Here is a 16071-nt window from a genome sequence, read left to right on the forward strand (position 1 = left end):
GGCGTTTGCTTACCACGGGTGACGTGGTGATCGACTCTTCGGACGCTAAACGTGGAATTTGTTCATTCGCCACATTCATTTCGGAGTCGCTCTCGTCGCTTTCTACATCGGAGATTTCTTTATCCGGATCCAAGAGCTCTGAAGACTCCGATAGCGGATCCCAAGATAACTCTCTATCTGTTATGCTATCTATAAACGAAACTCAATCATATCGTAATACATATATAATAATATTTTTAATTTCATTACCTCTAAAACTAATCTTCTTCACATGCGGTGAAGGCGGTGGTTCAACATCAACCTTTTCCAACATCACCACTTCATCATTTTCTTCTTTTGGAACGTTTATATCATCTGAAACGCTATCATTTGTTGGGTTTACGCCATTTTGTTTGGTTACGCCGGTTGGTTTTACGCCATTCTGAACAGCTATTGTAACCATTTTCTTTGGAGTTAACTGAATGCTATCATCGGATGGCACCTAAATCATATTTTGATTTTATAAGCGTTAAATGTTTTTTAATAACAATTATGCTTACCACTTTGTAAGTGTGCGATCTTAGTCCTAGTCCTGGAGATTCATGCAACTTAGTCGCTTGTTCTTTGCTACGTATGATGCTTTCATCTGTCTCTCGTTCTAATCTGACCTTTCTCTGTTTATTAGTTCGCCAAACCTGCATTAGAAAATCTATTTAATTAAATCTTATTTACCTTAAAAAAATTTGATTAATGATCATCATAAATGCTACTAACCTCATAAGTGCAAGCAATGATTATAATAACAAAGATCGTTGTTAAAATGATGAAGACAATATTCGTACTCTCTTCTTCGGTCGAAGCATCAAGATACAGTGATTTATAAGGTATACGAGCTGGTGGATCTTCAACCCATGTTTTATCAGTGCCCTAAAATATATTTAAAATAATATTTAAAATTAAAGTTAATTAACCTCAATTTAATACCACAAATATTTACCAAACTTCCATTATGTATATTAAACAATGAGTTTTGTAATTGTAAATCAGGAGGAACGTCGAATCTCGCCGAACATTGAGCTGTTCTGACACCTTGAGAGTTTGTAACTTCTACTTTCTCCGCACTGTTCTTAGTAAATAACATATATTCTTCCAAAGGCTTCATTGTATAAGTATTCACGACAAGGTAAATATCTACAAGATATAAATATTATAAATAAACTGGTTTATAGAGATAGATTTTGTATGAATTTCAGTATCATTACTTGAAACACATCCACTGTAGCCTTTATAATTTATAAATCGAGTGTCTGTTGTGTTTAATCCCCCAATTTGGACTTCGTTAGAGTTTGAATCTTCGTCTCTGGTTACGTTTGGTGTAGTATAACTTTCAAGAAGCACTTCAGCTCTATCAATCAATAACGAAGCATCGGAACCGTTCCGGGTGTAAAAGAATGAGTGGCGGGCTCCTGTTAAATAGGTAAATATTTTATTTTATTATTCTAGTTCGATAACATGCTTTATTGCAGATATTTTGGTTTATTTAAAGATAATAACTACTATTAACAGCATTTAAAGAGCTTGAGTGAACTGTATGTTTTGTATAGTCACTTCTAACTGTCAAAAAATGTAATTGACTTCCTTCCCTCATGATAGAGAATATCTTTCTTTATCATGAGGGAAGTGATAGTGATAAGACTGCCGCTTTTCAGAAAAAACCGTTCTTGAAATGGGGTCCTCAGGTAATTTTTTTATGAAAGGCTCGGCAATACCTGATAAGTAGTCAGCTGGTTGAGGTAATTATTAAAACTAGCTGTCGGTACCTCACTATCGTGAGGTACCGATAGCTAGCGAGTGTGCGAATACCGGACCCTCAACTTTTTGGGTTTTAAATATAATTTTTGCTTCGTTCTGATTTTTTAAAATATTTTTTAAAATTTAACTGGTTCAAATTGGTAGTAATAATGAAAAATCTCATATTAGTGTAAACAAAAAGTTACTTTTTACCCATATATAGTATCGTTTACAGTCAATTTTGAGAATCAATGAAAGATCTAATAACATTTACGTATGGCAAACAATTAATGTATGACATATTGCGACTATTTTGATGAAGATAAATTTATATGTCAATCTACGTGTTTAATCCTCTACAGTAATTTCCGTTAATTTTGTTCTTCGGTTGTCGTTCAAATTTAATTTATGGATTATATTAGTAGTAATAATGTGTTTAATGTTTACTCTTATTGTTTTTTAATTACTTTTCAGAAGCAATGATGGAGCAATTTGATGACCTATATGCCTATAACGTAGAATTGGTATATATAAACAAAGAGTGAATCTTCTCATGTTGAAGTCACTGTCAGCAAGTATTATCATTTTATAAAGAACATACTACATAAGTTTGATGTAACTGAATATCTTGAATTTGGCTATTCCGAAAGAGGAATGAAGGCACAGAACAAAAATTAAACATATTTTGCCACATCGGAATTAAAAATAACCCACTTTTAGATATTTTGGCTATCGATTATTCCAGGTATGCAATCACATATTTATAATCATTGTAAAATGTTGTTTATTAGATAACATCCAAGAAACTACACATTTATAAGCTGTCCGTTGGCTGATATAGCGTTCCGACAGCGCCGATTTGATCGACATTAACTTTCAATCCTCATACATACTAAGGATTTATTTGCAATTCGTAAAATCTAACGAATATGTGCATTAAATCAGAAACAACGATAATTTTTATGTATTGTAAAAGGAAAAACTCACTTTTCGGCCTCGGAGCCCGGTGACGGGAATTCAAAATTGAAGATTTCGTTACGAAGATAGTTTTATCATTCTTTATCTAATTTAATCAATGTATTCTTTTTATCCTATACACATTATGTATATATTTAATTTTAATAGTCATAACACACCTAGTTAAGTTGCAATCCGATTATTTATAAAAGGCAAAACTCACTTTTCGGCCTCGGAGCCCGTCGCCGGGAATTCAAAATTTGAAGATTTCATTACGAAGATTGTTTATCTAGTTTAATCAATGTATTTTTCTAATCCTCAACACATTATGTATATATTTAAGTTAACATAGTTATAACAGACCTAGTTAATTTGCAATCCGATTATTTATATTCAGTCAAATGACAAATTAATGAAAATTATTGTCGCGTAGCAAAATTTTATTATTAAATAAAAGTGTTGTCACGGTACTGTCTATTTGAATTCGAATGCTTATTTTTCATTGGTCGAAACTATTTGAATATTTGAATGCTTATTTTTGATTGGTCGAAACAACAGAACGCATTACCGGCGGCTCGAAAATCAATAGGAGCAAATTCAATTTTTATTTTTATTATGATTTATTATTGTAATTCCTTTGTTTACGTGTATTGTTTCACACCGTTCATACAAAGCGATACGATTTACAGAGTAGAGGATTGAACGGAGAATGTTTCATTTAAAGTTATGCGCGTCCGGAAGCGACGGCTTAGAACAATTATATATAAGATTAGATAGATTATATATAAGATAACCAATATTATACGGCCGTCAAGTACCATTTCAATTATGTTGTAGATTAGAAATACTGAATAATAAATGATTAAAAATACATTCATACAATGTTATATTATATATAAAAAAATAACCCATTTGTATTTTTATATAATCTCAAATATAAAACATACCTTTTTTTCTTGTATTTCATTATCTATTTTTGGTTATTCTACCATTAATACTATATTTATAAGTAATGAAATTAGATTTTTTTGCTTACATAGGTATTTACATATTTATTTTTCAAAATAAAATTTTTAAGCATATGAATTATCTTAATTTTCTGAGGACGGTTAAATTCGGTTAATCGGTTTTTGATTTGTAAAAAAAAATGAAAAACGTTTTTTTTTTCGCACGGTTTTTTAGAAACCAATTGGTGTCAATGAAACTGTTGGTAAGGTTTTTACACAACCTAGAAATTCTATAAGTTAGAGAAAAGATGATGTTTGAAATCCCATAGAAACTGTTAGAGTAATATTTTAATTGCTAAGGTTATTGTTTAGCTGAACGGCTCTGCACATGTATTTACAAAATAAATTAATAATAAAATAAAATATGTTAATAATGTATAGAAATACCATTTAAGAAGTTTCTGTCTTTTATTTTAGCATTGTACGCCAAGCCTTCATTGTCTTCTTCGAACATAAGATGGCCGTCGGATGTTATCGCCACCAGCAAGTAATAATTGTGCCTGCATTACAATAGATAGTAAGTTAAAACTGTAGTATATCATTATAGCTAATGAATTATATTACTGATATTCCGTTTGTAATAATAGAAGAGCCGTGTTCCTTTGGCGTAGATCGTTGCTAGAAAATGCCAGTTGCACCTTGACCTATTGTGAACATTGTTTTAATTTACTATCATGTTTGTGATAACCAAAGAGTTTTATAATTATGTTTAACCTTTTCTACTGGACCCTCCAAAACAAATTTTCTTTGTAGTCCACTCTCGCCGCTGAAATCCGCGCCTTTTTCTTCATTGCAGAATTCGCCAAAGTAACTTGTATGTTCGCATTCACAAGAACTTTCTTGGCGGCTGAAATCTTCTGTGCAAATTCCACCGTTCTTGCATGGCTCCAAATCACAACGCATGTTGCAATGTGGCAAAATTCCATTTAGTTCTATAGTATTTCATTTAATAGTATATAGTTATACACTGATTTATTTTAAAATATGTTTATAGAACAAACCTTCATCGATGTTTTCTTGAGCTTTTCTTGGCAGATCCACCACATGACTACCAATTTTAAGTCCCCTAACACAACCGACATATCCTCGAGTGCCTTCTCCTCCAGCTGTGCCCGGTTGAAGCGATTGAAAATCAGTTCCTCCTAAATTGATTTGGAAATAATCGGCTGGTGGAGCTGGAGGACGCTGAGGCTTCAGCATCTCATACTCGGGATTAATCCAGGGTTTATTTGAATATTCAGTCAGTAGAAAAGCTGTCTTGTTAGTGGTCGAATTTCTGTCGTTTAAGTGCAATGTCGTAGAATTCTCTTCTCTGATTATTGCAATCTGTATACTTTCACCTGTGTTTAATCCGTCGTATGTTACCGACAAGTTGACCAGTTCATTTCCATGGTTGAATAGATACACTACTCTATTTCCATTCGCAATGTATAAATGAAAGAAGTTATTTAGATGATCGTTAGCATACAGTATCAAAGCATCACTGTCGTATGTTCTAAGATTAACGAGTAGATTCTCAAACATCATCTTTTTCAGTCTGTTCTTTTCTTCTAACGTTGTGTTAGCTGATAGATAATTCTTTCTTAAGTATGACTCCGGCGTAAGGAACGTTAATGCTTTTGTATTTATATCTAAAATTATATTATAGTAATTATGTAAGTAGATAATGTGTATATATCATGTAAGGATTTATTAAATGCTTCATACTAATTTCACAGTGTGTGCCAAAATGAGCCCAAGGATCTTGACAAATGCATTGGAACGTTGACCACAATTCTTTACACGTCGCTTTATTTTGACAAGGATTAGACACACAAGACGGTTTACAATCCTTTATAATCTCAGATAAATGCACTGACATGTAACTGTAAATATCTAGAATTTCACCATTGACCACTAAACCTCTAAAGCAACCGATTAATCCTTGTTTGACGGCAGATTTTTTGAGTAAATCACTAAAATATTCATTTATTATATAAACCCAATTAATATACTATATATATTATATTACAAAAAAAGTATTTACGCAGTTGCTCCGCCGATGAACATAGAACCTTCAAAAGGACCAAATTCTTCTTCCAATAACAAATTCAACATTTTGTATTCGGTGTTGAGCATAAATCGGACGTGATAAAAGTTATAATCAATCCAAATCTTATGCCACTCTCCGCCGTTCAGTTTTCGCTTTGAATTGATAACCATTTTTCTAGTTGTACCCGTGTTTAGTGTGAAGTTAAATGTTAATTCGTAATCTAAAATTAAGTTTTAGATATATAATATTATTGATATTAATGATTTAATAATGCCAAGCAATATTTACCGCTAGTCAGGGCTACCATGAATGATGGATAGTTAGCTCTTATCGGTGGTTGAAATAACAAAATGGCACTAGTCCCCGTTGTTCTGAAGCTGAATGCAATATCACCTTTTCTCCATCCAGGAACTTCAATGTAAGATTGAGACGTAGTAAACGTTACAACATATTGTTGTGTATCTATAAATATATTTGTAATTTATAATTCCAGAACTGCAGTATAACTGTATATACATATATATTTGATAAAATTACTAGTTTCAACGCATTCTAAAGGTCCTAGTGTGATCCTCCCTTGTGCATTTTCGTCTAAATCTTTTTGCTGTATGAATACCATCTCAGTGATGCCCATACTGTGCGGTTGCATGTAATATCCTTCATCTGAATGCCATTTATTTTCGCTTATATCACAATTGCATGAGAGTGAAGTATTTATGCATGTTCTGTTGACGCCACATGGACAGGAACCTCTAAATAATAAATCAAGTATTAGCAATATTTACTAAGTATTAATGGAAAAAATTATGTATGTTCTGTCTACATTTACTCTACTATACTATATAGAAACATGTAAGGTAAAACCTTAATTTTCTCCTAATATAAAATGGTAGTTTTGTAAGAAATTAATAAATACTAATATTTATTTATACACGTAGCCTGCGGATTACAACTAAAATAAGTAATGCATTTTCCCTAACCTATTTAGTCACATTCCTAATATTATTGTTCTGTTTTATTTAGAACATAGCCAATGGCCAATGCAAGCCAACAGCACTTCCAGTTTTAAGAGTCGTCGTCAAATAGTCATAGCGACTGGTTATAAGAGCTATTATCCCTCTCGATGGTATTTATTATAAACCATTGGGCGACTATTGTAAAAATACACGTATTTAATGGTTTCGTTAAAGTAACTTTCCCAAGAGGATCAAAGTCGCTGGTGAACAGGAAGCGCTAAGTTATCCTCAAGAATAGAAGTTATACATTTGTCCCATAGAGTTGGATTTGTTTTATATTTGTAGTACTTTTAAATATTGGTTATATTTTTTAATATAACATACTAGTAATACTTTTAAGATGTTATATGATTCTTATTATACATTAGTTTTATCACATGGATCATTATTAATGTACATCACAACACTTCGGTCTCTCGTTAAGACAGAGCCATATCATTTTCCATTGTTTATTGTGATTGTGAGTTCTAATCTCTAATCTCTTCAGTAAATAATTTTTCAATACAAACCGTTTAACATTCCCGAGGTAATCCACTGTATTATTACTGGCTGATGATATGAACCAAGTGGCACTGTGCAACTCCAGCGGTGCCATATAGCAATCATATTTGATGTATTGACTGCAATAAAGTGAATGCGATATCAACTCTTGCAACATTTCTGCCGTAAACTCTCTGTACGTTATACTGAAGCGGAAGTCTTCCTCTTTGGCCGAACGGACATCCTAAGCAATTGATTAACAACTTATATATAAATCTTCTGTTTTGATAAATATGAAACATGTTTATTACTCACAACTTGGCTAGGTAAATTGTGTTCCACTATAGTTTTAGTAGCATCTTCTGTCGTTTGGAATTCACACTTCACATGAGCTGGTGGAAACCTTCCGTTTCCATCTATATCGATTAGGTACACATCTGGTTGGGTGTATCCGAGTAACGCTAATTCTTCACAAGTCTTGCGAAACTTGGCAAAGTGGCAGTTTTTGCCGATGTATCCGGTTCCGCTGCAATCGCAAGCTATTTGATCGTTTTTGACGGAGCATCTTCCATCATGTTCGCAAGTATTAGGTCTCAGGCACGGATCTATAAAGTTACAGTTGTCGATTGCCACTTCGCCTACGACTCGATCAGTTTTAATGACATATCTATAAATTAAAACATGTTTATATAAAAAAATCAGAGTGGTTGATATGTTAATTTTAAATTACCTAGGTTCAATGAACATTCCATTGACGTATATATCCTTCATGCATCCAATTAGTCCTAAATTAGCAGATTTTAATCCACTTCCGATTATAACTTTATCGTCCAGCGTGAATTGTAAACCTGTGTAAAATATTTAAAAAAAACTATATATTTTTCGGTACTATAGAAGTGTTAGCAAACTGAGGTAAAACATAGTTGGTGAAGTCATAAGAAATTAATGTAAAGGGATCTGCTCTTTTTTTTGTGCTAATTAGTAGCAACCTTATTTTGTCAGAATGTGTAACAAGTTGGGCAGAGAATTTACATTCATGCTAGGGTTGCGTAAAGTAAAAGAAGTAGCGTACAAAGTGGGTGACAATAGGGATAGGTTGACTGTCTCTATCATCACAAAATGTATGCCATTTAAAGGCACAAGATTTTAGGACAGAGAAGTCAGGGCCAATGCATTGAAGTGCCTAATGGAGACTCCAAAAATATGGTTTTGAATAATGCTTCTAACAGTGGAAACACATGCTAAGCAAATTAAAATCTTAAGGTAGCAATAAAGTGGTGTTTTGAATTGTTAAAGGGGAAAACAATTCAAAACACTGCTTTGTTGTGCTGTAAATTTGCAACAGTGTTATATATAGAAAAGCAGCCGGCAAGTAGTAGTATGAATCAGGTATGCAACACGAAGGCACAGTAGTAACTTAAATTAGTCGCTAAATTTGCAACATGCACCAAGATGGAGCAGCTCATAGCATTAGTTTTTTGAATAGTAGAAGGGTGAAATTTATTGAAATTTATTTGATAAGTAAAAATTTAGTATGGCAAGGCACATGTGTTGTGTGTTCTGTAGCAGACACTTTTAGACACGACCTTAGCGTAACCTCACAAAAAATCCACCGGCGCCAAATCGCATGATCTTGGCAGCGCGACGGCATGATTTTATTGCTTTTCACGTAGATTCTAAAAAGGGATCCACTTGAATTAGGCCAGAAAAATGCATGTAATTTTATGAAATACTATGAATCTTAATGAAATCGATATATTAAAAAAATGGCCACTGACTGGCCAAGTTTTGCTCCCCCCCCTGGAAAAAGTTGAAATGACGTCCCTACATATAGCGCTTATCATTGAATGTTACAGTCCGACCTTCATCTTTTTAAAAAAAGTAGGACCCAATGACGCCGCTTGACTACAATGTGCACCAAACAGTCAATTTTTGGTCATGTAATGTAATGATGGCTTCTTAGAAATACTGGTTACTGGGATAACACCTGAGTTCACAATCATTAACCTGAAATACATATATATTTTGGCTTAGTGAATATACTTTTTTTATGCTGAGTGGCCATTATTTAATGATTTTGAACCATTAGATAATTGTAATAATTTTGTACCTCACGTTGAGGTTTTTATTTGACTCACCCTCGTATATTATTACCAGTATGTACTTAATTATTATTAACTAGATTTTTATAATACTCACCAAACAATTTAGTTTGCTTGTTTTTGAAATCGACTGCTAATTTAATACCACCATTATAATATTCTAACTCCACAGTATGCCATGTACCATTAGTGTTATATTTAACGGAAGAAAGATGAGTTACATTCTTATTAACATCAGGAACGAGTTCGAAGCGAATTTCTCCATTAACAAATCTCACCTGTAATTAATCAATATTTATATTTTGATTTATACAATTGAAATTATATTAAAAAAAATAGGAACCTCCCAAAATCCAATGCCCGTTGAAGTCACAATGTCACTGTATGCTAAAACAGCCATATTTTGATTCGATTTAAAGTCTAAGGTTAGATTCAAGCTGCTTTTGGTGCTAATGGGCCACCAAATGTGAGAAGAAGCAAACGGATAAGTAATGGGTATGACATCAACGTCGGTTTCATAAAATTCTGGTTCTAACACTCCTATGTAATGTACTTTATGATTGCCTTTTTTAAGTTCGTACAAAATGGAGACGTCATTGTAAAACACATACTTAAAACTTCCAGCAAAGTTGTTATCGGACACTAATCCTTTTTTGTTGTTCAGCTCCGGTCCACCACCGAAATATATCTCTGGATCTATATACAGATGGTAAGACGATCCTGGTATATCAAACACTTTCTCGTATGTGTCGACGGTTACAGTGACTGTATCATTTGCGTGATAAATTGTCAAGTTATTCCAATGATTTGAATTGACATAATCGCCAACGTAACCGCTAAAGGGTCCATCGCCGAAATCCATCTCTACGTATACAGATCGGTTATGAACGGAAGCTGCTATATAATGGTATTTTGAAGAGCTGGTTTCGCCGCTTGCATAGAACAATGCCGAGTTATCAAATCTAGTTTTAAATATCATACTAATTCTGTTGATCGAAGAGTGCACTCTATCTTTCCAGTCGTACACTCGGTATGACACAAAACTGGATCCGCGCAATGTCAATATGGTAGCAGCTGTAAAAATTGATTTAAATATTACACTTTTAACAAATATGAGTAAGTATGAATAAATTATGTGATTTACCGTAAATATCACACAGTTCTCCTTCATATTTCATTGCAAAGCAGTCGCAAGAATAATCATTGTAATGATTGATGCATTGAGAACCTTCAAAGCAGAGATTCTCTCTCGTTCTGCATTTATTTATGCAACCTTCTTTAACGTTTTCGTGCTTTGTGGCTATCAACGGCTCGATCGGTAATAAATCTGATGCTGCCTTACCAGAACTTAATACTACGTCGCTTATGCATCCTACGAACGACTCTATGATGTATTTTACACCATGAAGCTTTTCTTCAGAACTTAATCCTTAAATTATTAGTGCATATCAGAAATGAAATACATATATAATAATGATAATCCACATTAAGATCATGTTAACTGTTATAAATGTCAGATGTTTTCACTGTTTTGTCTAAAAATACCACAATAAGGTATGAAAACCCTTCTCAGAACCTTTTTGTTAAATCTACTGAGACACTGTCCCTCACCGGCAATGTTCATGCTTCAATTCCTGTTACATTGAGCGACTATACTAAATACTATGACTTAATTATTGTTACAGTGAAGATAAAACGAATCAGGAATTGAGACCCTTTGAAACGAAAAGGACACTAGAAATCAATAAGATGCCAGGAATAAACACTTCTATGCCTTGAAATGTGCAAGTTAGGATTGTTGCTTTAATCACGTATGTGCACAACTGATTTTAACACATTAACAGCATAATAGGGCTACTAACATTAAGAACTTTTTTACTTATTTATTGTAAATCTTCCGTTGCAACATTGCAGTGTAATGGTATAAACACAGTCAACGACTACTAGACTACTAAATAAGTAGTGAGACAGCAAACTCAAAGCAAAGTCTGTAAATCAGTGACATCTATTTTACTAATTATAAACTATTATAACTGCTTACAAATCAAGTAAATTAAGTGTGTTGCAACTGACATTTTATCGAAAATCGAGATATTAACTTCATCAACTTTTACATTGATTATTACAAGTATTGCCCGTTTTTGAAGCCATTATTTGTAGGTATTATAATAATTATGCTCAGAAGGAAAAGTAATGTAACAACAGGGTTTTATTTTTAACATCTGCATATATGGCAATTATATCAATTAATATGTTCTCCTAGCAGAATATTCACACACTTACCTCCAACTAATACTACAGATGTGAGATTACTAGATATACCGTAGTTCGTGTCATGATTGAGTCCCTTCAAATATACCTCTTCTTGTTGACTGTCCACTTTCGCTATCAATCTCGCTCCGTGCACATCAATCCTTACAATTACATTGTGCCATTCGTCTCTATTCAAGCCTTGTCCGACTGTGACTGATGTTAAATGCTTCCCAAAAACATGTACAACTAAAATTTTAAGCAATATTAAAAAAATCTATTTATAAAAAATAGGTAAGTACTTCTTAATAGTTAACCTTTCAGCTGTCCCTTTTCAACAATCACGTAAAGGGCATACGGCTGCATTTTAAGTCTATCTGCGTTTTTAACATTGTGGTATACTAGTAGTCCGTGCGGTAAACGAGTTCTGAATCTGAACGATATTTCACGACACAACCTATAATTTGATTTAATTGTAATTTTACTGTAGCATTATAATTATGTGTTTCATTATCAATACCTCAATTGAAACGTTTGTATAATATCACCGTCTAATTGAATGAATGTATTGTCCTCTGCAAACATAAATGTGGTGTGATGTCCAGTTTCAGCAAATGTTAACTCTTTCCCTCTTTCGTGTCTAGGAACTGGCGGTAACGTGGGCGGTGGTGGTACAAATGTCGGTATTAGCACTGTGGTCGTTGTCGGAGAAGGAATCAACGTGGACGTTAAGTATGGAGGTAATGTATCTGAAATAAATGAAGTAAAATTAAATTTGTGACAGGAATAGTCATGCTATTTATATGATTTCATCTAGTTCCGATTATCCAGATAAAAAAAATTAATTGTAACTTTTCTTACATGATTCGCCTATACAAGTATGCAAGCATTCAGCCTCAGAATTGAATCTATTCGCTGGGTTTCCGCCACAGCCGCCCCACACGAACATGGTGCAATTACCAGGGCCACCCTTCGTACCAATAAAATACCATTTGTGGACAAAACTTTTACAGGGTCCCATCTCGGGTTGTCCAAAACAGATTTCTAAAAATATATACACATATATAAACAACTAAGGGCTCAAATTCTCAAAAGAGTTATCTTAAATACAAAAGTTCTTACCTCTATCTTCGGGTTGAGCATCAAAAGGCAAACTTCCCCCGACATTTTTAATTATTAAACTAAATATAGCTAAATAAATAATGATATGTGCTTGCGTATTGCTAAATATATTGTCGCATTTGCCATTATAAAGCATTATCTTCTGACAGGAACTTATGACCGTTCCAATGGTGACAGTAGACGACTCCTTGCCGTATCATGAAGATGTATAATTATCTGAAAAATATAAGTATTATTTATTATAAAAATACTAATATAGCTTAGTTTGTAAAGATATATTTATAAAATAAATACACATATGGAAGTGCAAATTCTATCGAGTGATAATATGCAAAAGGCCATATTTCACGTTAACATGACAACGGCTATTATATGCTTCAAGGAATGAGACAAAATTACTGCATAAATTACTTGAAAATGTGCTAATGCATAATTTTTTTGTACGGAATATAAATTACCATTAAAATACAACCAACGCAAAAAACAATATGATGACGATTAAGAGCTTTAAAGAAGGAAAGAAAATAATTGCAAAAAATCTTTATCACAAATTTGAAAAGTTAACATTCAATATACAAATTTGGAGATAGACTTGATAGACTAGCGACTGACCCACAGAAACTAAACAAGCTCTCCCCGAACGATCCTGAGAATCAGCCGATAACTGGCCCTTCTCCGACCGGATCTGCCAAACAACATAGAGACATGCATACAATGTATAGAGATGTGTCGGTTTAACACATGTAATACGTAATGACTAGCAACGGCAGTTTAGCAAACAATAACTGTGTTTGTGCAACAAATATAATGTACAACCTGCCTTTTAGTGGCGTCTCATTTCGGGTCAAACCAGTGAGTAATATTTTTGGACTGTCAATAGCCTAGTACTGCGGTTCTAAACACGTGCTACACATACACTCTATAGTACTTGTTGCAAGTAGGATGCAAACATGCCACTTATAGATGTATTTTACATTGATTTTAGGACTATACTTTTTGGAGATTCCCAAATTATCAAACTGTATTGGATTTTGAGTAAAACCATTGTTTTGTATGCTTGTATTATTATGTTAGTAAATAACAATTATAACATATTGGGTTCGGAATGTCTTCGAGAATCACGATCGCATCCTCTTTTGATGCCCATTAGGGCTAAGACGTCTGCATTTGCCTACTCGCTTATGGCACCATCACCATCCGGTTACTTAATACGCTGGCATTGCACATTGATCTGTTTAAAATCAGTTACGAGAAGCTGGTCCGGTTCTTATATTTTTTTTTTAACATTTTACGATTTATTTTATTTTGCTTGCTTCTTTATATTTTAACTATATTTTTTTTTGTGTATTGAAATAATACAATGTATTGTTTTAGACCACTGTGACGCATTGGGGTGACCTGTTGGGGTAGGTTACGATGGTCTTAATTTAATTAAATAAATAATAACAGATTCCCAGATAAACACAGTTAAACGTAAGAATAAAACTCTCACAAAGTAAAGTAATGCCAACTATAGACATACATAGACGGAGAAGACCGAGAGAGCAGCAACTTCCCTCTTCACGTAGATTTGGCAAACGACTGGATTCTTTAGACGCAGACAAGAACTTCACGTATATATAATCATAATTATACGTGCTACGTGGATTGACTCAAAATTGTTGCACAATAATCATTTATAACAAATTAACACTCTGGCACTCAGGTTAGGACATAATATTATATATATATATATTTTTTGTGATATTTTTTTTATAAACGGTTTTCGTGCTTATTGTGATGGTGTTTTGACATTGATATACTTTATTGATAAAGTGCTTCTATTTTACTTTACAATATCGGTGGTTTAAACGAAATAGGAATTTTGTTGTCAGTACTTAGTCTTGATGATATAATTTTCTTTGCATGTAAGTCCTAATGATAAATAGTATCCATGTAAAAAAATTGAGTTAGGGTCCTAACTAAAACTGACTTTACTAATGGCACATGTCATGTCGTATCATGTACATATGTACGTACTAATGTCGGATGCGTTTTGTCAGGAAAAGATTCATTGCGAACATTCGGTGTGGGCTGATGGCGTTTTCGTTTTAAATTTAACGAATGCGCATGCGCTCTTTGAACACCGCATGGTTAAATGACAAATAATTTACTGTTTCAAGTGCAACTTTGTGCTGCTAGTGATTTCTTCAAAGAGCGATTTTTTGTTGATTACATTTATGTATACATTTTTAATGTAGATGCTTTAAAATACTTAACTAATTGGGTATTTAAATATTTATTCTTTAAAAATTTAAATTATTGTAATTATTCCGTAACTTTATATAGATATCTGATAATTTCATATGTATAGCAAAAAATGTTGAGAAGCATAATATTAGTACTAAGATACGATAGGAAAAGAGCAAAAATAGGGTATTTAAATAGCGACCCAAATAACGTCATAAAATGCATTTTATAAAAATACTTGAAAAATAACGATTGTGTATTTCCGAGATATATAGTTGACATACCAAAAGATAATGCTGTAAAATATAAGTTTTACAGCTAATATATTGTGGCGACGATCGCTAAAAGTTAACGTCATATTCGACAAAAAATGTTTGCACATGAACGTTAAGAAGTGTCACTTGTAAAGGCTTATTCAGCTTTCATTTAATTTATTTTGAACTAATTTATCTCAGAAAATCTGGTGTTTTTAAACTAGAAATCAATTGAATGACAGATTTCATATACGCTATTATTGTATATTGAACTAATAATGATATTATATTAAAATGAGTAGTCTTGTTTTGATTGTAGCTTAGTTCAAAATTACGAGAAACGTGTGTTGTAATATCTTTCCATAGAAAGGTGTTATACTTAAAAGTTTGAAAACCACTGGTGTAATGGATTAATACTTAGTACTTCTTGATCTTCGTTAACTCTGACGCACATGTTCTATGTATGCGCTATTACGGCAAACATCGTTAGTTTAAACACGTTGAGATAATTAATATGTGTGTTTTTCAACTGATAACCGATTTTTGTACTATAATTAAAGCATGTAAATATAAAACAAATGGCTGCATCGATTTGATACTATAAAGTCATAAAGTTTTACGACCTAGCGCGCCGAGCCAGCCGTCGTTTGTTGTTATACGACAAATATTGCTTCTTATTATTTAATCTGTTTTACTGTATTTTCGCTTTCGACTCACATAGGTTTTGTGCATATAATGAGTTTGCATTTTGTTTAATTCAGTTTCGTTTTCACGCATGCAAATGCATTGAAGGCGTAACGTAAAGGTGTCAAGATCTTGAATGACTGACGGCATGTGACGAATCTGGTCCAT

General features: G+C 33.1%; 1 protein-coding gene across 5 annotated transcripts in view; it reads right to left on the minus strand.

The window, feature by feature from the left end:
- Nucleotides 1-16071, minus strand: part of axo (axotactin) — a 35816-nt gene that overhangs the window by 2828 nt on the left and 16917 nt on the right. For all 5 annotated transcript variants that reach the window (XR_015811116.1, XR_015811115.1, XM_088195516.1 and 2 more), the window contains exons 2-26: nt 12737-12952; nt 12476-12658; nt 12135-12363; nt 11932-12071; nt 11648-11863; nt 10509-10793; nt 9708-10438; nt 9462-9642; nt 7993-8110; nt 7578-7929; nt 7292-7506; nt 6304-6518; nt 6055-6228; nt 5761-5986; nt 5442-5689; nt 4736-5365; nt 4449-4666; nt 4299-4378; nt 4122-4234; nt 1242-1445; nt 977-1170; nt 754-906; nt 540-674; nt 250-481; nt 14-189 (exon numbers count right to left, since the gene is read on the minus strand). Coding sequence is in view for 3 of the 5 variants with exons in the window: in XM_088195516.1 (XP_088051642.1) it covers nt 14-189; nt 250-481; nt 540-674; nt 754-906; nt 977-1170; nt 1242-1445; nt 4122-4234; nt 4299-4378; nt 4449-4666; nt 4736-5365; nt 5442-5689; nt 5761-5986; nt 6055-6228; nt 6304-6518; nt 7292-7506; nt 7578-7929; nt 7993-8110; nt 9462-9642; nt 9708-10438; nt 10509-10793; nt 11648-11863; nt 11932-12071; nt 12135-12363; nt 12476-12658; nt 12737-12872 (5784 nt within the window). In the remaining 2 variants the exon portion in view is untranslated. The remainder of the gene's footprint in view (nt 1-13; nt 190-249; nt 482-539; nt 675-753; nt 907-976; nt 1171-1241; nt 1446-4121; nt 4235-4298; nt 4379-4448; nt 4667-4735; nt 5366-5441; nt 5690-5760; nt 5987-6054; nt 6229-6303; nt 6519-7291; nt 7507-7577; nt 7930-7992; nt 8111-9461; nt 9643-9707; nt 10439-10508; nt 10794-11647; nt 11864-11931; nt 12072-12134; nt 12364-12475; nt 12659-12736; nt 12953-16071) is intronic.

Source organism: Plectrocnemia conspersa, unplaced genomic scaffold (assembly GCF_051122295.1).
Source record: "Plectrocnemia conspersa isolate PC_06_02 unplaced genomic scaffold, ASM5112229v1 ptg000010l, whole genome shotgun sequence".
Taxonomy (NCBI): domain Eukaryota; kingdom Metazoa; phylum Arthropoda; class Insecta; order Trichoptera; family Polycentropodidae; genus Plectrocnemia; species Plectrocnemia conspersa.